General features: G+C 52.4%; 4 protein-coding genes across 4 annotated transcripts; all 4 read left to right on the plus strand.

The window, feature by feature from the left end:
- Positions 1-813: 813 nt before the first annotated feature.
- On the plus strand, positions 814-2,424 carry PtrM4_006620 (Arylsulfotran-2 multi-domain protein; the record flags this gene model as incomplete). The annotated part of the gene is made up of 2 exons (XM_001930664.2): positions 814-1,668; positions 1,741-2,424. 2 exons carry the CDS (start codon positions 814-816, stop codon positions 2,422-2,424), a joined length of 1,539 nt encoding a protein of 512 aa, XP_001930699.2.
- A 9,107-nt stretch (positions 2,425-11,531) lies between these two features.
- PtrM4_006630 (PAT1 multi-domain protein) lies at positions 11,532-13,707 on the plus strand (the record flags this gene model as incomplete). The annotated part of the gene is made up of 3 exons (XM_001930665.2): positions 11,532-12,579; positions 12,826-13,500; positions 13,553-13,707. 3 exons carry the CDS (start codon positions 11,532-11,534, stop codon positions 13,705-13,707), a joined length of 1,878 nt encoding a protein of 625 aa, XP_001930700.2.
- A 2,770-nt stretch (positions 13,708-16,477) lies between these two features.
- PtrM4_006640 (uncharacterized protein) lies at positions 16,478-16,636 on the plus strand (the record flags this gene model as incomplete). The annotated part of the gene is made up of 1 exon (XM_066102807.1): positions 16,478-16,636. The coding sequence occupies one exon, from the start codon at positions 16,478-16,480 to the stop codon at positions 16,634-16,636; it is 159 nt and encodes a 52-aa protein (XP_065965009.1).
- Positions 16,637-18,599: 1,963 nt separating this feature from the next.
- PtrM4_006650 (PotE, Amino acid transporter) lies at positions 18,600-20,553 on the plus strand (the record flags this gene model as incomplete). Its single annotated transcript, XM_066102808.1, has 7 exons — positions 18,600-18,782; positions 18,833-19,017; positions 19,077-19,156; positions 19,220-19,621; positions 19,677-19,845; positions 19,902-20,052; positions 20,104-20,553. 7 exons carry the CDS (start codon positions 18,600-18,602, stop codon positions 20,551-20,553), a joined length of 1,620 nt encoding a protein of 539 aa, XP_065965010.1.
- Between the last annotated feature and the right edge of the window lie 1,329 nt (positions 20,554-21,882).

Raw genomic sequence — 21,882 nt, forward strand, 5'->3', positions numbered from 1 at the left:
CCTACCTAGATAGGTCCTGTGTCAGTACCTACCTAGGCAGGTAGACCGGAGAATTTTGTACTCCATTCTTTCTGCAAGTGCCCCAGTGAAATCTATACATATCTAGGGATATCTGCAGCAAGTTAACAGTACTTACTAAATCAATGATCAGCCTTATGGTCTTAGTCAGTCTCAGTCTTTGCCGTACATCACGACGTTGCTTGCCAGTGTGTTGTTTGGGGCCAACAGACTACCATACCAAGGTAGGTGCCCAGTTCCTATGGCTAATCCTCAGACTGCTCACGAAAATTCGCTTGCGAAAATCGGGGGAAATAATTCTTCCGCCATAATGCTGATGAAAGTGGATAAACGCTGGTGCTTCCCAGCGTACCCCGAGCCACTCGGCTGTGTTATCCGATATCGGAAAGATCCGCATCTGATAAGAGGAGACTGATGGCTAGCGCCGCCCACATCTCGATCTGATAAGATCAAAATTGATAATAGAATCCACTTTTACTCTCGATCTGATAAGATGAAATTGATAACTTGCTCCACTCTGCCTGCACACCTGCATCGTAGCAAATCGCATTCATCGTATGAACGGCTTCAGCTTCTTCGTCTGGAAAGTACCGCCTAATGCGACAAGGTATGGGAAAATTTGCAATGAGATGTGCGCTACGGCATTCGTTCACCCGAGAGCGCATGCAGCTCAAGGCTGGCAACGCACTACTACTACCAAGACATGCGTATGTATTCGAGGGTGCGGTGGAGTATAAAAGCACATCCGTCGCAGTCTGTATAGACTAGTCGTGTCGACTCCATTACCCAGCTAAAATGCGTCTCCGGAACGTGCTCCTCGCCTCTTTGGCGCATCTTTCTGTTCTCGCGCAAAACACAACATCCCCATGGCCATGGCAGACGTTCAAATCGCTCCCAGGCCTAGAGCCGCCTGTGCTCTCTATCAACAAAACAGGTGAAACCTCCCCAGGAATGATCTTCTTCCCCCAAAGCGGCAGCGGAGCACACAATTACAGTCTCAACATTTTCCGCGAAGACGGCGAGCTAGTCTGGGTATCCGGCTATGGCGATTACGCCGCATTCCGAAGGACCACGCTCTTCGGCGAACCTGTGCTTGCCTATTTCAAGGGTATCAGTTTCGCCGAGCCTTGGGGTTTTGGGTACGGGATTATTTACATTCTCAACCAGCAGTATGAGAACATCTACAACGTCACGCTATGGAACGAGACCTACCCGTTACAAAGCATCTATCCGTTGTACGACCCTACACTGTGGAAGCCGTTCAGTTGGGTCGACATGCACGAGAACCTCATCACGCCTGAGGGAACTATGTTTATCGGCGCGATGAATGTTACACCTTGGGATCTGTCGTCTGTTGGTGGCCCGAAGGACGGCTGGATCGTTGACTCCATTGCTATGGAGGTCAATGTAACGAACAGTGAGATTTTGTGGGAATGGAGTCATCTCGACCATGTGGACGAAGTCTCACTCGAAAGTGCTGTACCTACGTACCCACTTGGTGACCTGGGCAGGAATAGCAGCTACCCCTGGGGTCCATTCCACATTAACTCTATCGAGAGGTTTGAGGATGGGAGTCTCCTGATCTCATCCAGACATTACTGCTCCATCTACAAGGTGAAGCGTAACGGCACGGTCGAATGGACGCTGAACGTAAGTCTGAGCAATTTCCTCGTTGAAACGAGTCGATGGCAAGAAAGGAAGAAATACTGACGCATTCTCCAGGGCTACTCCGGAGGTGACTTCACCCTCGCCAACAACCTCTCCTTCTGCTACCAACACGACGCACGCATCCACCCATCCCGCACCCCCAACACAACCACAATCTCCCTCTTCAACAACGACAACAGCGCAGTCGTATCCCACGTCAACCAAAGCACCGGTATCTTCCTCTCCGTCGACGAGCGCACCATGACTGCAACTCTACTCCAAGAGCTTGTTGACCCAGACGACACCATATACTCAGTCAGCCAGGGCAACATGGAAGTTCTTCCCTCGGGCAACTCCGTCCTCGGCTACGGCAGCGTCCCAACGCTGAAGGAGTTCGACAAAGACGGTAATGTGGTGTTGAGCGTGTCATGGGGCGAGGCATTAGCTGTGCAGAGCTACCGCGATTACAAGGCCGAGTGGGTTGGTAAGCCGAGCGCGAAACCGGATGTTTTCGCGTGTAGAGCGCATAATGGGACAGAGGTTTATATGAGCTGGAATGGCGCTACAGAGCACAAGACGTGGACTGTGTTTGGCGGCGCGGTCAATGGCAGTCTGAGTGAGGTTGTGAGTGTAGAGAAGACTGGTTTCGAGACTAAGGCATCTGTAGAGAAGATGCTGATGTTTGTGAAAGTGGAGGCAAGTGGTGAGGCGATTGATACTGGGGTTTCTAATGTTGTTAGTGTCTCTGGTATGTGTTAGAGCGTGGAGTTAGTTTAATGTAGTGTATGGTTGAGTACGTAGCTGGAAAAGAATAAGGTGAGCAGTGTGGGACTTCTGAACTATTTTCTTCATGCTTTGCCTACACAAAGTAATCTGCGTCATAGCATGGACTTTACCTGTACATGATCCTTTCCAAGAGCCATTTTAACCATACCATGTTGTGTCTCCTAAGACATAGTGTTCCACATCTAGCCAAAGTGCGCTGTATCCCGGTCATTCTCAAGCTTCTTATAAACACCACGAGTACGTCGCTTCGAGCATACACCGCGGCACCCGACGCCCTATCTTTCCTTATGCCGTCGAATGATAGAATTGCTTCCAAAACTCTATTTCGTAGGAATCCGGACTCACAGCCGCCGCAGTGGGGAAGAAGAGACTACGCTCTCGAGGTGTACGTGTTAGCTTACCCAGAGTATAATCCCTCTCTGCACATATGTACTGTGCAATCGTGCTGCCGGAGTCCCTCTCCCTTGTATATCCAATATAGTTATCTGTATTCCATGTGTCACCTGTACGTCTGCGGTAGTGCTGGCTGGAGAAGCGTTTAGATTTGCGGTATGTGATACGTGGACGCTGGGCTACGGGGACAGTGTTGAATCACAGAGGACATGGTAGGATAGCGGCGGATATGGGAGAGTAGTCTGGTATGTGTAGTGTCAGAACGAGGGTACGATTTCATGCCTGCGTAGTCGGTCTCCTCCTGGGTGTAGGGAGAGGCACTGAGGGGTGGGGTGAACAACCGATGTCATCATCTAAGTATCGCATCGTGTGAAGGAGGTATGCCTAGGCATGTAAATTTCAATCATCTTGTTTGTCGATACGCTGATATGGAAAAGCAATCGTGTTCAAGAGGTTGTCTTCATTGTGCGGTGTCGCTGAGCACTGAATCGTATCCCGGCCACCCCCATGACAACTTGCCAGCGGCTCACAGCAGGGGAGTTCAGCCAGGTACCTGCTGCAAGCACTGCCATGCTCACTACAGTACACGACCCAACTGTTCAAAGGCCTCTCCTTGAAGATAACGGCGACAAAGCAAAAAATCAAAAGCAAAAGTTTTTCCCCCTCCAAAAAAGGAGGGCCCGCCTCGACATCCTTTGCCGCAACAAGGGCAGGACCTCTCCCAACCCCCAGGATCCGCTATGGACCGCAAGGGTAGGTCTACGCGCCACTTTGTCCTTGAATCAAGATAACCATTAATAAAAGAAGCTCAATATCGTCGGCAAAACCTGGTTTCGAAGCACGATCTCAGCAGGGCTTGAATGAGGGTCTTAAAACAGTCCGCAATGCCGAACGAGCTGCAGGTATGAACTGTTTGAGTAGTCCAATGCCCGACGGTGTCATCAGCCCGACGACGAGGGTGGGGTAAAAGCCTCCTATCCACTGCATGCATTGCAGTTTGTCAGTTCGAAACATACAAAGGCGGAAGGCACGCAGTCAGTCGACCCCTACCACGACACTGCAGTAGTCTGTGGCGGATGAGCCTGCCAATCATGCGATCATCGAGCCCAGCTGGCGAACCCACATTATCTGATCTTCATATCTGTGTCTTGTGACTGGTGCGATGCTTTACGCTGGGCTTGCCTTTCCAAAAACCAACTTTTTTTCACTTCCGGACTACTGGTGTGCACACACATTTACCCTTGCTCTGCCCGTAGACCGGGAATACGCTGCGAGAGATAGAGAAAGACCCAAGTCGGGAAGCAGGAAGTGCTTGCCAACTCATCTATTCCCCGCACACTTGCGTGTCGCTTGACTTACTTTTCCAGCTTCTGTAAAGGTCTAGGCAACCTACGCTCGGAGTAGAGCGGCCGCTTAGGGCAAACGGGTTGTGTACTGTTAATCATCCTTCTTGGCCTCGTAATTACCATGTGCGCCCGAGTGTGACGCGTCCATCTGGTGGGCCGATTGCGAAAGCGCTCCTTGAGTAACATGAGACTAATAGTTCTGGTTGGGCATTCTTCTGGTACCGACTACGAGGGCGAGATGACATTTAGTCAAAGGTTATTCAGCGTATTCGGATGTCTTAGGAGTGGGACGGAGAAAAGGGCCATTTGCAGAATGAGGCGATGAGTGACGACTACTACTCCGGAACCTGGTGGAGAGGTTGGAGCACGCGGAACCGCGCCCGAAACGTTCATGCGCGCATCTTAAATCACTAAGTAAGCCGGAGGACTGATGATGCTCCGCATACTGAAAACGGACGCGCCGAAACGTTCGCAGCGAGGCTCTGCTCGGCGCAGACGCGTCGCGCATATTGCGAACTCTTTTTCAAACGTTTACTCCTTTCCTGAGATACTCGAGCGCGTCAAACGCGTCCGGGGAAGAACCTTGTGTATACTTGAAGACTACATCTTTGACTGACCAGACTCACCCGGCGCGACTGCCGTGTTAAGGAAAATCTGGTCGTACGACGTGGCTTCAAACAAATCTAGGGGGCCTGGTCTCCCGGATACCGGGATGTAATCACGGCCGTTAGCGATTGTCCATCTTTTGAGTTTGAATGTGCACGGCTTTTTAATGCGTATTTATTGACGATTCTGAAACAAGAGTTTGACCACTCTACTCCAACATGTCAACGTTTCGTGAAACTTGGGTAGCGCGTATCCCGGTGGCGCTACTCAGTGTCCGACAACTGTGTCGCATACTCTCGCCGCTATGCGTAATGCCTTCGGCGTGCATGTTAATTGCATATCCTGAAGGTAGACAGGTATCAGTAATGTATTGGGGTTCGAAAGCTATTTTGGTCGAAGCTGCTGTGTCAGGTTCCATGTTGTAGAACAGTCTCTTAGCAACAGGATTAATCGCCCAATCTGTGGTTACACGCTACACGTGGCACATCCTGTCCAGTTTTCAGTCGTGTCGCGTCCAGTGCTCTGGGAATGAAATAGGCAGCAAGAAGAGAAGCGGACGAAAGGTCTGTGAGACGGCAAGACGGTGCGCTCGCGGAGGTCAACCGTAACGCACTGTCCATATGCTAGCGCTGACCTTGAGAAGATCGTGATGTTTTAGTACACAGCCGTTCCGTCCTCGCAGCCTTGCCGAGATAAGGTAACAACGCCCAGTACTTAGAGTTCGGGATGATGCCATCGACCACCGTGCTCGCGAACAGAGCACATGCTTGACTCAAGTTTTCGAGGCATGGATGGATGGCGAGTACAATCTCAGGGCAATCTTCTCGAAGGCCGCTAGAAGGCCGCTAATACGGTGAAACGCGTGCACCAGCCAATCAAGATCGGCATCGCGACTCACTCAAAAAGACGGCTATGCTGTCAGCTCTACTGCAGTTAGACAAGCCTCGCATTCGTCTTGTTCTGGAGAAGTCCACACTATTTGAATGATAAGGGCCGACTATGCTTGGTCATTACCTGATATGCATTGCTTCTTTCGGGACTAGACATGGGTGTATGCAGCGCAAACTCGTGTATATTCCCCGAAAAAGTAATCTCTCGACCAACGACAAGCGCTTTCTTTGCCCAGTGCAACAGGTAATAGTGTAGGATTCCTGAGGCGCATCGAAAAGCAATGGCGGAGCGCGCAAAAGACCGAAGTGAAGCCAGCCAAGCGGTTAGAGCTTGAGAGCAACCTTTCGGCATATGTCATTCAGCTCAGGACGAGGCGCACGGTCATGACATGCTGCAGGTATCATATATGTGAAAGAGCAACGATTCCGTGCGTCGCGAAGTATCTATCTTATTGGATAGATAGGATAAGTTTTGGTTTGATTCGCTAGGTAGATAAGTCGAAGCTATGAACGGAGTAAACGGAGCAGGGTCGTGTTCGGAATCGCAATACTAACCGTGTATTGGTAGAGATTGTCTAGGCTGACGAGCGTAAGCCTAGGTAGGACTATGCAGATACTCGAAATCTTGCAATACGGCATCGCCAGATATGACTAGATATGCGAGGATCCGGCCCTGGATGGCTATCATGCTGGAGGTGGGCCAATTCGCATCGCATCGCAACAAGTTACTGCAGCACATCGAAAACTAGCAATGACTGACATCATCAAAGGAAAGCAGTTTACCGCGCCGATGACTTGCTGCATACATCAGCCCATGCCGAATCCTTCCCTCAAGTGTCCGCTCGAATCAAAGCTGAGTACAGGGAATGTGCGGGAGACAAGCCTGTCCTTGTCGCAGGATTCTGATATGTACTGGGATGGCACGGTCCTTGGACACAGGCCGGCAGAAAGTGCCCCTTGGCAGACCCAATCAGAGAAGAATAGTCGCCTGTCAGAAATGCCGCTTATGCAGTCACGTTTGCAGGTGATGGCCCGGCTGGAGAAATAGCGATTTCAAAGCAGATGATGGACTAGTCCTTCGTATACAGATTGCGAAACATGTGGCGCTGTTACATTATGTTCATGCGACCGGACATGTCGCTCGCGGTTGGTAGTTCGGTACGAGTCTTTACTCAATCTCTTTGCGGAAAGACGAGCGTGGAGAAGTCAGCCGTGGGAGATCGAAGACGATCGAGCTACACAGGCAGCGGCCCTCAAGGGATGCGGGAAGCCAGGTCGAGGGCCCCTGGGGATCTTCAAACCGGGTTCGTGACCGGAGTTCGCATGGACGCTTGGAAAGTTTCGTCCATAATCTCATGATTCGTATCGAAAATAAGCTATCGCATTCTTGCAGTCGGTTGATATCTGCCGACGCAATTGTAATCAGTAACGAAGGCCTAGACCATTGATTGCCGCCTAGCCTGATTTGCACGACAGCTCCCGTGAGCGGAGACAAGCCTGTTGATTCGCTTCTTGCAAAAAAGTGCGCGTTGTTATAGAGAGTGTATGTCGATCACTTTCCGGTTGGTCCGGATGCTACTGGGTATGCACTGAAGATGGCGGAAGAAGAAGATAAGATTCAGTGCAGTCGATGTCGCCATTGCAAGAGCAAGATAAAATTCCGAATAAGGCAGGTTTAAGAACAGCTGCCATGCGCGTACACAGAAAGCGGAACGAATCGGGGATGGGCGGTAGATGTAGCGGTGGTGGTGTGGCGCCTGTGAGCTTTGCAGCTTCCAGCGCTAGGAAGGAGACTTACGGGACGAGTCGTATCCATGTCAGATAGCGTCGCACACCTTGTCCCTTGTGATCGTCGACCGTTGCTGTCCAGGCCTGGATCCCTGCTTCCCGCGAGCAGACAGCGGTCAAGATGGATGCAATGTGCAGTCGACATGGACGAGCGACGAGCGGGCACCGTACTATGGCTGCAGTCGCAAACAAAGACAGAAAACTTGACACGTGTGCAATGTTTGAATGAGATGGACAGCTGCCGGTGAAAGAATTTTCACACAAGTTGGCAGCGCAAAAACGAGTTGGGCTGCGATACAAGGTGGGAACAAGCGACACGCCAGTGTCGACGAGCCACCCCAGCTGACCTCAGTGGGCCTGCACGTCGCCGTCAGCCGTCCTTTGCGCAACATTTGCGGGTGCGCAAAGCCAAGTCACCATGGCGGATTGGACTACGAGCAGCGACCCGATGTAACACAGTGGATGTTGCTAGCCTGGACATGCGGCTTTGCATATATTGTGCAACTATGGCGAGCGTGGCCGTCGGTCAAAGCGTCCAGAGGCGGGCTGGCTAAGTGTTTTGGAAGGGTGTTCAGGAAGCGTTCGGCTTGCACAGGGCAATGTCAGTTATCGTTGTGGAAGCAGACAGAATACAGTTGCGGATAGGATTTGCGGCAGCAGTCATGGTGGGCTGGAGTTTGAGTTGCAGGTATCGAGGGGCGTCAGAATAGAGTTGCTGGTCGCTCGGTACCTGAGCTATCTCCCTTGTCGTGAACAAGGCCAGCAAGCGTGCTCCAGGGTTTCTCCGCACTGCGAACGCCTCGCTCGGAACATTTACGAGCCCAGGTCCCATGTCGCGATCTTGCCAGGGAGGGTGAAGGCCACGACATGGGACCGGGCGATGTTTCCGCTTCTCGAAGCTTGTCAGGCAAGAGGCACACTTGATGAATCTGTAGAGGCCGCATGTGGCGTTTCAGCGTTGGGGTGATACTCGAGCAGCGGCGGGCAAAAGCAGGCATGAGACATCTAAGAAGGGAACGGCATTGCGGGCTTTGGTGCGGCCGGACGCGAAGCAGCAAATGCACCGAGACGAGGCCAGAGGCGTCGGGGCTGCAGCAGACGCAGACGTGTATTGGTATTGGTACTATTGCCTTCTCAAGGCGGAAGCGGCTATTCGGCCGGGACTTGTTGCGACGAGCTCTTGACGCGTGGTGCTCGGGTTGAGCATGATGGCAATTTAACTTTTTATAGCCACACTGGCAATTCTTGCGGCGTCATGGAGTCAGAGTGGCAGCAGCAGCAGGCAGGGCTGACGGAGCCGGGGGTTGAAGCCAAGGCTGAGCGAGCATGAGAGGGCCCCTGACGGCCTGTTCTGATCGGGCGCATGGCTCCGGCTAGGAGAGGCAGCTCTCACAGCCGATCATCAGCGATTGGAGCAGGCAGCCCATGAGCCGTCTCCCGAGAGGCATTTCCGTGACCAGCATGGCGCGGCCGATCCGAGGCAGGCTGACATTAGTGGATGCGGGCATGCGTCGGCCACTGAGGGTGGGCGACGTTGGGGCACACCAAGAAGACAAGCAGACGAGCGAGACGTTTGGGCGCGCCCTCACCGGCGGCCGTGACCAATAGTGGGCGCAGGGGGCGGGGCGCTGGGCTGAGTGGTGCAACTGCTAAAACGGTCGACTAGCGGCGGTGAATTGGACTCGAGCGCAGGACACAGCTGCCGGCACAACTGTGGGAGAAAAGCAGGACGCGCCACGGCCAGTGACGCGTCAGATAGGGCCGCGGGCGGGGCACCGAGTGATCCGCGGGAGGCTGCAGGGGCGAAATGAGCATGGCAGAAGCAGCAGGTCGCATCGTGCATGGCTATAGCAAGACGGACTAAGGCGAGGGAAGTGCCGCGGGGTCGCGACTGCCTCGAGGATTTAGCCGAGCCGGCAAGACAGGGGGGTAGGGGAGGGGGGTAGGGGAGGGCAGGCGCGACAGATCGGATGGCAGGAGCGAGCGTACTGTACCGTAGAAGGAGCAACAAATAGACAGGTAGGAGCGAGCCACGGGGCGAGCAGGCGCGCGTGCGCGCCGTACGGGTTCATTGAGCACGGTGGTGGCACGCGCGAGTGAGAGAAGCAGCAGCAGCGGCGATGACGGCAGCGACGACTGACGACACATGACGGCTCTTTTCTCTGGCGCGTCACCTATCCTTCACTGACGCCTGACTGACTGACTGACCGCCGGCAACCCTCACATACTACACTCCAATCTAGTACAGTTCCAGTGTACTCTGCTGCTTCCCTCGTCACGTGCTCCACCGGACGCGTGCTGCCAGGCTGCGACCGCCTGCGCGACACCACAACACACAAAGCTCGATCCGAGCAAGCCCCTCGCACCAGGCCCGACGACTTACATCCACAGCACCGCCGGCGATCCCTGATCCCGGCCCTCTCGCATCCGCGGCTTGGGCGCTCGAAACAGGTCCTCCGTCCGAGCGTGCTGCGAGCAGGGAGGTGGCTGGCCCCGCAAAGCCCTGCTAGCGGTTCCAAGTTGATTTAACGACCGTCTCCACCGCGGCCATCCCACCGCCTTTGCACTCTCTCACACGCTGCCTGCCACCTGGGCCTCGCTCCCCTTCCCTAGCCCTCGCTAGCGCCGCCTGCTCTGCGCCTGAAATTGCGCAGGCCACGCTACTGCATCTCGTCCCCAACCCTCGTCCATCGACCTGCGCCCGGACCCAAGCTTGCTCGGATCCTTCGACCTCTACCACCGCGCAATAATAACAATGTCGCAGCCAAAAATCCCAGATAGGGCCCGCAACTATAAGGAAGACCCGGCGCCTGTAGCGTCGCAAAAGATGGTGAGTTGCCTCTGCTTCCTTGTCCACCCCTTACCGCCCCCTCGCGCCCGCATCCCATCGCTCGCTACGCTTCGCACTGGCACAAGATCGGCCCTTCTGCATCCTCGACCGTTGGAGTTTCGAGCAGCGCGTCCCAACCTGCATCCCTAAAACCGTCACCGCCGCTGGCAGCTTCATCCTCGCGCTTTTTGCATGCTGCAGCAGCCACTGCAAGTCGCGACCACACACTACGAGTTACCCCAGCTCCGCCGCATCGACGCCTACATGGTATGCCCTCCCCGCCAAGCAGCCCTGCTACCCAAACCCGCCTCCCCTGTCGCACTCGTTAGCTTTCCTTGTCTCCAACGAAGCCAGTCCGCCGCCTGTTGTCACGCAAACTCCAGCAGCGGAACCCCTGCGACAGAGCACCTTTCCGCTCCCACCGCTGGTCCGCTCTGTGCTGTCAACGTTGCCAAATCGCGCCCTGCCTTCTTTAGTCTGCCCTTCCCATCCTATAAACTATACCCTACCGTCCTGCCTCTTTCCAGACCCTGCCCCTCGCCTACGCGCTGTTGCAGTCCACCAGAGCCTTATTCCCTAACCGAGCAGCCAACCACAGCTGCCCCCCACCCCCACCACGCTTCTTTCATTGCACTCCCTGCCCCGATCACCACTACCTTTGCTGCTGCAGTCAACACTTGCTTTTTTTACTCCATTTGTTTGCGCATGCAGCCTTGCTGACAGGCCGTGCCTTTTAGCATCATCCCCACTCGGCGCAGGGCTTGCCACCGCCAAATCATCTTCCCGTCCACCATCCAAGGCCGGGTGTAGTCCATCAGCAGCATCAACATCAACATCATCCCGACTCTCCCCACCAGTCGGTCCCCTCACAGAGCCCTGCTCAAGGTCACTACCCATCGCCTCAGCACCCTAACCCTCAGGGTCCGCCACAGCATCATTCGCCCTACGTTCAGCAAATTCAAGGCCCTCCACCACCCCAGCAGCAGCAAGAGGTTCCCTACTATTCGCAGCACCACCAGAGCCCGTATAGCGCCAACAGTGCACCGAGTAACTACTCGTCTTCAGGTATGTTTTGTTTTTACGTGGGCTCAAGCCACGGCTGTCAGTGCGCGTGCGCGCACTCATGACGCTTAGACTTGGGTGCCCCCGTTATTTATCTCATGAAGCAAAACATATCAATCTGACTTTTTTTTTGTAGAAACCCCAGAGCTCATGGCGGCCGCAACGATGAATCGGGGTGGATACCCACCGATCTCGTATCACACTCCTCAGTCAAACTCACCAGCATCTGTCCAATCACCTCAGCATGACCAGCACGGCAGGCCGATTTACGGGCAACCACCAAGCCAGATGCCTCAGTCCATGTACTACACGCCTTACGGCTCGGCCCCAGTAACCCAACAGTCACCTTACCAACAGCACCCATCAAGTGCTCCACAGCAGCCAATGGCGACTCAATCGTTGCTCATGTCCCATCAACAAAACCAGCAGATGCAACACCAACATCAGCAGCACCACCCCCAGACTCCAGGCATGACCGGAAGCCCCAAGTCGCGAATGTCACAGACACCGCTTCAGAGGCCTCCATCGGGCCTCGGTCCCCCCCAAGCCCCGCCTCAAGGTCCTCCCGTTGGTACTCCCAACATGCACTCGGGACCTCCAGGAGGACCCAACGTCAACCCCAATGCTGCGCCTGGTCCCATTCCCGCAACGACCCCGCTTGTAGTACGACAAGACCAGAACGGCGTACAGTGGATTGCGTTTGAGTATTCCCGTGACAGGGTCAAGATGGAGTACACGATCCGCTGCGACGTCGAGTCTGTCAATGTTGATGAGCTTCCCCAAGACTTCAAGACTGAGAACTGCGTTTACCCACGCGCCTGCTGCGCCAAGGACCAGTACAAGGGTAACCGCCTGCACTACGAGACTGAGTGCAACACTGTCGGTTGGGCATTGGCCCAACTAAACCCTTGCCTTCGCGGCAAACGTGGTCTCATTCAACGAGCCGTCGACAGCTGGCGCAACAGCAACCAGGATCCTCGATTGAGGAGCCGACGTGTGCGTAGAATGGCCAAGATGACCACGAGAAAAGCCCAGTCGGGTTCGCATGGCAACCACATGGCTGGACCAGGTGGCCCAGGTGCTCCCGGTGTGCCCAATTCAGCGGGATTAGCCGCACCACCACGACAACCCAACATGGGCATGGGCGGTCCTCAGATGCACCATCACCACGATGGTCCTGGAGGACCCCACGGAGGACCGGATGATGTTAGCGGTATGTTTCACCAGATGTGATGTGATAAAGCGCAGTTGTTGGTTGTTAGAGATACCTTTTGTCATTCTTTCGCTTGCATGTACATTACACACTCCTTGATGTAATACCCCTTTCGATACCACTACCCCATGCATGCATGCATATATACCCGCATTCGATAGTTACACACATGTCTTTTGTTGAGCGCAGGATGGAAAGTACACAGCAATATGTTTGAACGTGCAAGCTAACTTTCTTTGTGTACAGCCAATGAGTATGGTGAATCGCACACTCATCATCACCAAGCACCAAACGGCCAACAGTCACCAACCGACGGGCGCCAGGCGCAGAGCTTCTACCCCAACTTTCCATCGGGCGACTCGGTAGCAACCGCAAACGGCATGCCGCCTATCCACGACGGCTTAAGCCATCCTCCGCCTCCGTCTCACGCCGCGGGTGTTGCAGTCTCCAAGCAGCAAGAGCAAGATGAAGAAGAGCGAAAGCTAGCCATGTTCGGTGACTTACCTGACTCGAAGCGTCGCAAGTTCATCCTCGTGGACGATGCGCAACGAGGAACTAGAGTGCGCGTGCGAGTTACGCTTGACACTGTCAAGATGGAAGAAATGCCCGACTCGTACCGCAAATCTAACTCGGTCTTTCCTCGCAGCTACTTCGCCATGCAAATGACCTCTCCACCTGCCAGTCCTCGCGGCAGCAAAGTCTTTTCTGACGAGCCTGACGTTGAGGGCGACCCAAGCTTCCCACTAGCCGGCTCTACCATTGTACCTGTGCCTACTCTCGACGGCGAGACACGTGTTCCCAAGCCGCGTCTGACGCGTGCGAAGCGTTCCAAGGAGATTACGCTAAATGATCTCGGTTACCGCATGAGTTGGAGTCAGAGCCGTGTCTTCGCAGGTAGAACATTGTTCCTACAAAAGTCCCGTAAGTAAAGACTCGATAGCGTCTTATAACGGCGAACTAACCTGAATAACAGTGGATGCTTATCGCAACAAGATGCGAAGCAGCATGATGGGTCAAGGTCAAGATGTTACCCAGGTGGCGCCACACTTTGAGACGCGCGTCGGAAAACGGCGGTGGAACGAAAGAATTGAGAGAAGCAAGAAGCCCAGGCGCGAGGGCTCTCCTTAAGAAGTCTCAGGCCACATCATCCAGATTGATGCCCTGGTTGCAGGCAGCCGCTCCGCTGACCCGCTTTTTCGGCACTTGCAGGGAGCCCCTACGAACGACCGGGGTTGACACCCTTTATCGACGAGGTACCAAATCCTTCGCCGTAAGCCCGGCTATTGCTTACAACCTGGTTTCATAACGGCTCTTCCGGGTTTCAGGGTATCATCATATCTGCCGATGTCTGATTTGCAACTTTCGCGAGCATGTTGATCATGCATCCAGAGCACTTCTGCGGTGCCTTTGATACCCCTTCGCAAGTTATGATCTCTTGCACGATCTCGGTCTGTCTTTTTCTGTCTGATTTTACCTTGTCTTGTTAGCGGTACGGTGTTACTACTGTACAAATGAAATTCGGGGCGCTTGCGGTATGAGGAAGAGTGGGAAAGGGTTCAAAAAGCATGACTCGGAAATGTGCTTTTGGCTTCAGCGTGGAGTCTTGCCGGTTTATGATTGTGCATCTTCGGATAGGTTTAGAGTGCGATTTGTTTTTTGTCGGATTTTGACAGCAGGCCCTGTAAGCTGGTGGCTTCCCCCCAGCTTCAACATACGCATAATAGAACTACATTCCAAAAGCATTCACTTGAATCATATTGTTGTATCGCCCAGCGCAAAGCTGGACCTCCATGCCAACCGTACCTGGTGTACATACCACGGCCGGGGGGGGGGCACGCGACCTACCAGTCCAAGTTCACACAACCCCTCTTTCAGCCTAGTCTGCGTCCAGCAGCCACTCACAACTCAGGACGCCAAAAACCTGTCTCCATCCTTTCATTTCCTTTCTCATCTGACACGAGGCACACAATCGCCGCCGGACGCCCCAAGCAAAGATCCTGATGTAACTAACCAATGGGGGTAAAAACGAAGGAACATCACATTTTGCATAGCAAAAAAACGTTCGCCTTAGTTGCCTCTAGTGGACCACGGTGTGGCTTTGTGCCTAGGGAATCCCGACCCCAGACGTTCGTGTAAGCGGGCGCAACCACACCCGAGCAACGTGACGTGCTAGGATGGCCTTGTCTCGCGTGGATAATGTGATTTTAATTTCTACGGTCAAGTTGGGGAAGCCCGTCTGCGGGTGTACCGGTAGGTTGTGGGAAAAAGTGGTATGATGTTTGGCACCGGTGTGGAACGCGTAGTGTGAGAGATAAGAGAATGAGGGATGGGGGATGCCATTCCTTCTGCTGTTTCTCGTATACTTGGGATGAGGGGGGTTTGGGTATGAGATGGGGTATGCTTGTTGTGATGGGAGAAGTGGTGATTCCATTGGGGCATGCCACGCGTGTTGGGGGAAGGAGCGGTGCGCTGGTTGGTAGTGTTTCTCGTATGTGTGTGATGATCCTTTTCGGAGGGTGTTGCGTTGCGTGTCGAGACTGCCCAGGTGATCTAGATACGCGGCTGCTTTGCTGCTTTGCTGCTTTGCTGCTTTGCATGTGTGCAGGAAGTCCGAGTGATTAGGATCGTCTTGCTCTTTTTGCCCGCCTATCATGAACGTGAAATATACCGGTACAGCACGTTATTTGCTAATAGCAGATGCAGTGTTGTTCTCTAAGCGCACCTACAAGCAATACCCGCGCCCCTCCTAGAAAAACTCCCGAAGTTCATGCGAAGGATGCAACACGGGCACTAGGGAAATGACAGGCCGGGGTCTGTCTTGTGGTGGTGGTGTGCGGTAGCGAGATCGTAGGAGATCCGAAGCATACCTGCTGCTGTCTAATACCGTGTTTCCTTGCATCTTAGCTGCCAATCTTCATCGCTTCTCACTGCTGTGCTGTATCTCTCTGTTCCGCATTCTGCCTATTATATTTGTTGGTGATAAAGGACGATGCAAAGGCCCCTCAACAGCCACTCATCACTCTGCGGACCCTGAAACCGCTCACGTCTACCTCATTTGTTGAGAACATACGCACCCCATCCATTTTCCATCTACCTATGCCCGCGATCCCCCGTCCCATCGCATGTCCGTATCCGGCACTTACCACGTCCGTCCGCGATGCGGCCCTTCGCCGAAGAATACAGCCGACAACGGCGCGGTGCCGCGTAACAGTCTGGCACACACCATCACACACGCCAGAAAAAAAACGGTTTCGTCCGGCACGGCCAAGACTCAAGTTATGGTCATATTGCCCCACACACCACTATTGTAAATCCCCTAGTTTTCGCGCTGGTTTTGAGTTTTTTTCCACGCGACCGTCGCGTCTATGAGGTGGGACTAGTGGATGCGTGGTGTATGTATTTTTCTTGGTGCCGCCTCGCAAATTTGATCTTTATGCAGCGTTAGGATGGGAGTCAGCTTTGCGCGCGTATTTGCCGTATTATCAATACAGGTAAACGCGTTTTCCGAGCCACGGTACTAGAAATAGTCCCGTTCAAAAATGGATGCTGCATGCATGCACGCGACCGATTGACGACCAACATCGAGACAAAGCGGAGCAAGCGCCGTATCCCTGCTATGACGAGTTGGAAAAATGGGGCGGACTTTTTTTCTTTCATTAGGTTTCAGACTGGAGCGAAAGCGAAGTGAATGAACCGTTGCCGACCGAGGAGGATTAGTCGGTTAGTCGTTGAATTAGTTCAGGTTAGTCGGGTTGTCTAGACAAGTTGCGACCTTGGAACTAACGTCGGAATCTCTCTCAAATAAACTTTTTCCGACAAGACATGGAAACGCTGTCATGTATTCAAGCCACTCAAACTCGTCGGAGAGAGAGAGAGAGGGCAAAGCAAATAAGATGAGATGAGATGCGTAATGCGCTCTAGGCTTACGTTACTTCCCTCACTTGTCCTGCTCAGTAACTTTGGGCCCGGTCCTGCGCCGGTGGTTCCCGCGGTCAAGGCTCGAGGGAGCATCAGGCCAGTCTCCGTGTACGGAACGGAGCTCGACGGATGCCGGTAGTGATAAAAGGGCCGATTGTTTAGTACCTAGTGCAATTGTTCCTGAATGACGCCAGGCGCAGTGCCTGCTGCTGTGCTAGGCGGCCTTACGGTGCTGCTGCCGACATATGCATGATAATCTTAATCTTTTCGGGCGCCTGCCGCTGCATGCTTGGTTATGCGAACGTGTGGGCAGACGGGCGTGACTAGCTGGCTACTGTAGTTTTAGCTGGCTTAGGGGCTTGCGCTTGCTGCTGTTGGGGCGCGTATGCAGGAATTGAGTCCGGCTAGGGCGCCAGGCATGCGAAGGAATTTCTTTCTTTAGGTTGTGACTATAGAGATGTTTGGGATAGAGGGGTTGATGTTCGGAGTAAATCAAGCGGTCATTCACCCCTCGTACTAAGCTTGCCACCCACCATAGAACAACTAACAGAAGAATAATCTACACGGATTATACCCCGTAAGTGCCTCGCGAGACAATGCTAATAGTTAGCATCGTTTGGCTCTAGACTATGAAATTCATTGCAAACAAGACCGGTGGTTTTAAGTACTAGAAATTAATCTCACGATGTGAATATTGTTCCTTATACGTCATCCGGTACTATATCCGACAAGCCAACTATGATAGTCCAGTAGGACTACTGCGCAACCACGTTGGTAAATCACAGTACTGTAGTCGCAGACGAGGAAATCAAGAAACACATGTAATTTACCTGACACCTTGGGGATCCTCCAGTATATCAGCCTGGAACTTTGTATCTAGGATACTGACGATGGTGTGGATGAAGTCGGTATGAACTAACACCCTCGTCTTTAAGTGGCCAAGAATCAGGCGCAAGATCTTTAGCTTCTCGTGAGGTCCATGGCCCAAGTGTTCATGGGGCAGTGCTATTACCAGTTCTAGCAAAGTTTTCTAAGGCCTGCATGGTATCGAAGTGAACGCGCACATAGTCTGAACCTACGTAGACCTCCATAAGAAAATGTGATGAAGCGCCTTGGGGTACTAGGCCCAACTATCGTGAACTTATCCCATGACTGTGAATGTATTTAATGATCATCCCTACACTGCCGAACCAGCTTGCGTTATACTGGGAGATCACCGATACCATGTCGGAGTAAACGACCATAACGCATGTTATCGATCGCACCCTGGCAAATATCACGCAGATGTGAAAGGGTGATTCATGTGGTGGAGAAAATATTCCAATGGATTTTCTGGTCCTTATCAACTTGCTCTGGACACTTGCTTCTCATTGCCGAACACGAAACGAGTCATACAACACCTCTGTATGATCTCTAAAGTGTAAAGAAAGATTCCAAATAATTGACTGATTGATTTGAGAATATATTGAGGTAGTAACAGAGATCCATCTGCACTACGGAGGGCTCACGAATATTCACATTGCTGACCATGCGATCCTCTACATGTACCCAGGTATTTGACTTGCAACTGTGCATACGAAATTACGCATACTCCAAAGAAAGGCTGATCAAAGCAAAGGCGAAAAACTAGGTCTAGGTGGAGACGAGGGTGATGGCCAAAGGTGTTGTTCAAGGACGTCGATGATGTAATTATCAAGGCTCAGCTGGGAGGTGAGGTACCATGCTCGGAAGGACGTCGTGTTACCACCACCCACGAACACGAGATTGCATGCACAACCAGCCAAGATGATCTCTTGTGGTATTGAGAAGGGTACAGATAACAACACTATGGGTTCGCAGTGACAGATATGCATAAAGAACGAAATTTAACTGCAGCTCCAGATGAATATACATGTCGCGTCGATGCACGTCGGCGGCGTGGGCATCCTCAAAAGGGCGTTTCAGTCGCACAAACCCCACTCCCTCATAAGTCCATGGGCAGACTGCCTAGCATTGTAGGATCTGGCTACCAGAAAGTCGCGCCATGCAGGCGCGTTTGGCACTGAAATGAAACCCCAACTTTGGTACCAAACGAACCACATGAATTGAAAGTGCTTCGCTCAATGACCGTATCCCACAACTCCAGTCCTCCTACGCGTTGCCCGTTTGCTTCTGAGGCCGTGGAAAAGGACATAGCACGCTTCACAACGACGCTTCCAAATGGCGAAGATGGCGTCCATGACAATACCGGGAACACTGAACATGACAGTGATCTATCTGGCCCTTCCGAAAAAGGCGTATTCCAGGTAAGATATCGTAATACTGCTCATAATCAACCCTTTGATACCAGCTCCAGCGCTATATCAACCAACTCGCCATCAACAACTTCGGCTTCACACTTCAAGTCGCATGGGAAGCCGTGGGTCTCTCATTTCAGCTTGCGTGGCCGAACGGGGGTCCTGCGGCTCTGGTCTATGGATCCATGATTGCTGGCATTGATTCTACTTTAGTAGCGTTGGCTTTGGGAGAGATGGCTTCCATGTAATGGAAATCGAATCATAGCTGCTAGTTATGTGTCTCGATTACTGATTACATAACAGGGATCCCACCGTCGGCGCACAGTATAGATGGTCAGCACGTTTCGCGCCGTTTGCGCCTGAGTTCTGGGGGTTCATACAGGGTAAATAACCACCCGATTCGTGCTTAGTTTCCATATTACCCTGTGAGCTGACAGGTCGGGAAGGTTGGATTACAGTCATCGCTTGGGTGTGCAGCTGTGCGGGTGCCTTCTCCTTCATGTCCAACACGCTATCCGGATTGATCATCTTCAACAGTCCAAGCTATGAGCCCCAGCCATGGCATTCGACGGTGTTCCTCATCGCGTTCCTTGTTGTTCCGTTGGTACTCAATCTCTATCTGAGGCAGATTATCAATTATCTGGAAACAGTCGGCGGTATCTTTCACGTCGTCTTGTTTGTGGCGGTTGTTATGACACTTTGTACACTGGCCAAGCACGGTACACCCACATATGTCTTCAAAACTCTGCATACAGATGCGGGATGGGTGAATCCACGCGTCGCTTTCTCGATTGGTATGCTTGCAACCGCATACCCGATTAGTAGCTTTGACGGTGTCCTTCACATGAGTAAGTTGGTGTAAGTCGAAAGTGTTCTTTCGACTGATACTAATCAACCGTATAGTCGAAGAGACAAAAGAGCCTTGCAGACGGGTGCCCAAGGCCATGGTCTTAGCAACTATCCTCAACGCCGTTATGATGATTGCGTTTTGTATCTGTCTGATGTTCTGCATCGGAGACGAAACAGCCGTCGCAAAATCAATCCTACCCATCACAGAAGTCTTTTACTCTGCGTAAGACACATCCTCTGTTCGATTTCACACATACCTGTACTAATATAATCCTGTAGCACAGGATCAAAACCAGCTTCCACCGTCATGACAGCACTAATGGGCTTCCAGCTCATGATAGGCAACTTCAACATCGTCGCATCCGTTGCCAGGTTAGTCTGGCGTTTCGCATCCGACAAAGGTCTTCCTTTTCACCAGCATTTCACCTACGTAAGCTGTTAACCATACAAATCTTTGCGTATCCAACTGAAAGAGTTTCAGATCCATCCAAAACTCCAAGTGCCAATACCCGCACTCCTCCTCGTTGGAATTATCTGCTGCCTCCTCTCCCTCATCAGCCTCAGCTCAACAACAGCCCTCAACTCGCTCATCTCGCTGCCCACAATCGCATTATATGTATCCTACCTCGTTCCTATCATACTTCTTACGCTACGCCAGCTTGTCAGGAGACACCCGAAATACGGACCCTTCCAATTTGGTAAATGGAGCGTTCCAATTAAGCTGTGTGCCATGGTTTATCTAGTATATGTCATGATTTTTGTTGCTTTTCCGGCGTCTAGGCCGGTGACGAGTTTGACTCTGAATTATGCGCCGCCTGTTCTTCTAGGTTTTCTTTTCATCGCAATGGTGGATTGGTTTGTGAGGGCGAAACGGAAGTTTGAGGTACCTACTGCTGCGCTGGAATATGCGGAGGATGAGAGGTGGGAGTAGTTGCTTGATAGAGCTGAGATAGTGAGGCGCGATGCTAAGTGAAGGGGCTTGATATATTAACGCTCTGATCGACCAGCAGAATAGACCTGTAGACCAGGATGACTGTTCTTCTTGGCATGTGCAAATCCTACTGCAGTATAAATATACTGCTATTAATCGCAAGTAGTATTATACAAGCCATATCATATCCTATCTTCCAACTCAGCTAAACCAAATAAGGAATCTCCCTACCCATCTCTCTCTCCACCCCAACAACGAAAACATCCACCATATTTCTCTCACTCACCCTATCCGCCTCCACATCCATCTCCTCCACCCACTCTCCCCTCTCACAATTGCATCCCCAACCCTCGTCCCACCTTCAACTAAACACTCCACAAACCTCACCGCCGTCCTAAGCGGCGAATACCGCCCCCCTGCCGGCGCCAAATTCACATCCGCACCCCGCACCCCGCACCTCCAGCAACATCCTAACCGCCTCCACACTAGTCGGTCTCGCAAAAAACAGCAAAATCAAAGGTATATTCCCACTCCCCGTCGTTGCATCCACGCTATGAGGAAAGGAAACGACATAGCAAAGCGGAGAATATCCGGGTTGCGAGCGTTGGCAGCTAAGTGCAGTATGTTTCCATCTGCGGCGCCCGAGGGAGATCTTGTGAGGTGCTGTAGATGCGGTGTCATGTCTACATGTGTGATTGTTGTTCTAGCAGGTAGTGTACGATGTGGGGTTGGTTCTAAAAGGTGGCCTGACCGATGTATTGGTAGGGGAAGTCTGTTTGTGGTTCTGCTAAGAGGGCGGTTGTGAGGATGTGTTGGGACCGCGCGGAATCGAAGAGGGTGTGTAGGATGGGGAGGTAGCTTTGACGGGAGACGGAGCAGAGGAGTGTGTTTGCCCATGAGAGCGTGGAAGAGGAGAGAGGAGATGGGATATGTGAAGTTGCTTGTGAGAAGGGGCCGCTCGGTAACTCAAGTCGTTTGTCTGCAAATTATAATAAGTTGACCATATCAACAAACCGTTTTGAGATTATAGAGATAACATCTAGTCCAAATCAAGATGAGCACAGCCTTGAATGTTATCCCGTTCGCCGTATCAAGCACAAAAAGGAACGAACGATAAGATACCTATCCGTCAAGTCAGCACAGTAACACAACGTACCCAACACTCAACCCACATAGATAGAAACTATATACAGCACAAACTCCCTCACTTCTCATCTCAAAATACGCCCCCTGTACCGCACTGTTCCCCCCTTTCCTCATCACAAACCCAAAATACTCAAAACTATCCCCATCCCCCATAACCTCCATGTCCAAATCCCACTCGCCATC

Source organism: Pyrenophora tritici-repentis, chromosome 1 (genome assembly GCF_003171515.1).
Source record: "Pyrenophora tritici-repentis strain M4 chromosome 1, whole genome shotgun sequence".
Taxonomy (NCBI): Eukaryota; Fungi; Ascomycota; class Dothideomycetes; order Pleosporales; family Pleosporaceae; genus Pyrenophora; species Pyrenophora tritici-repentis.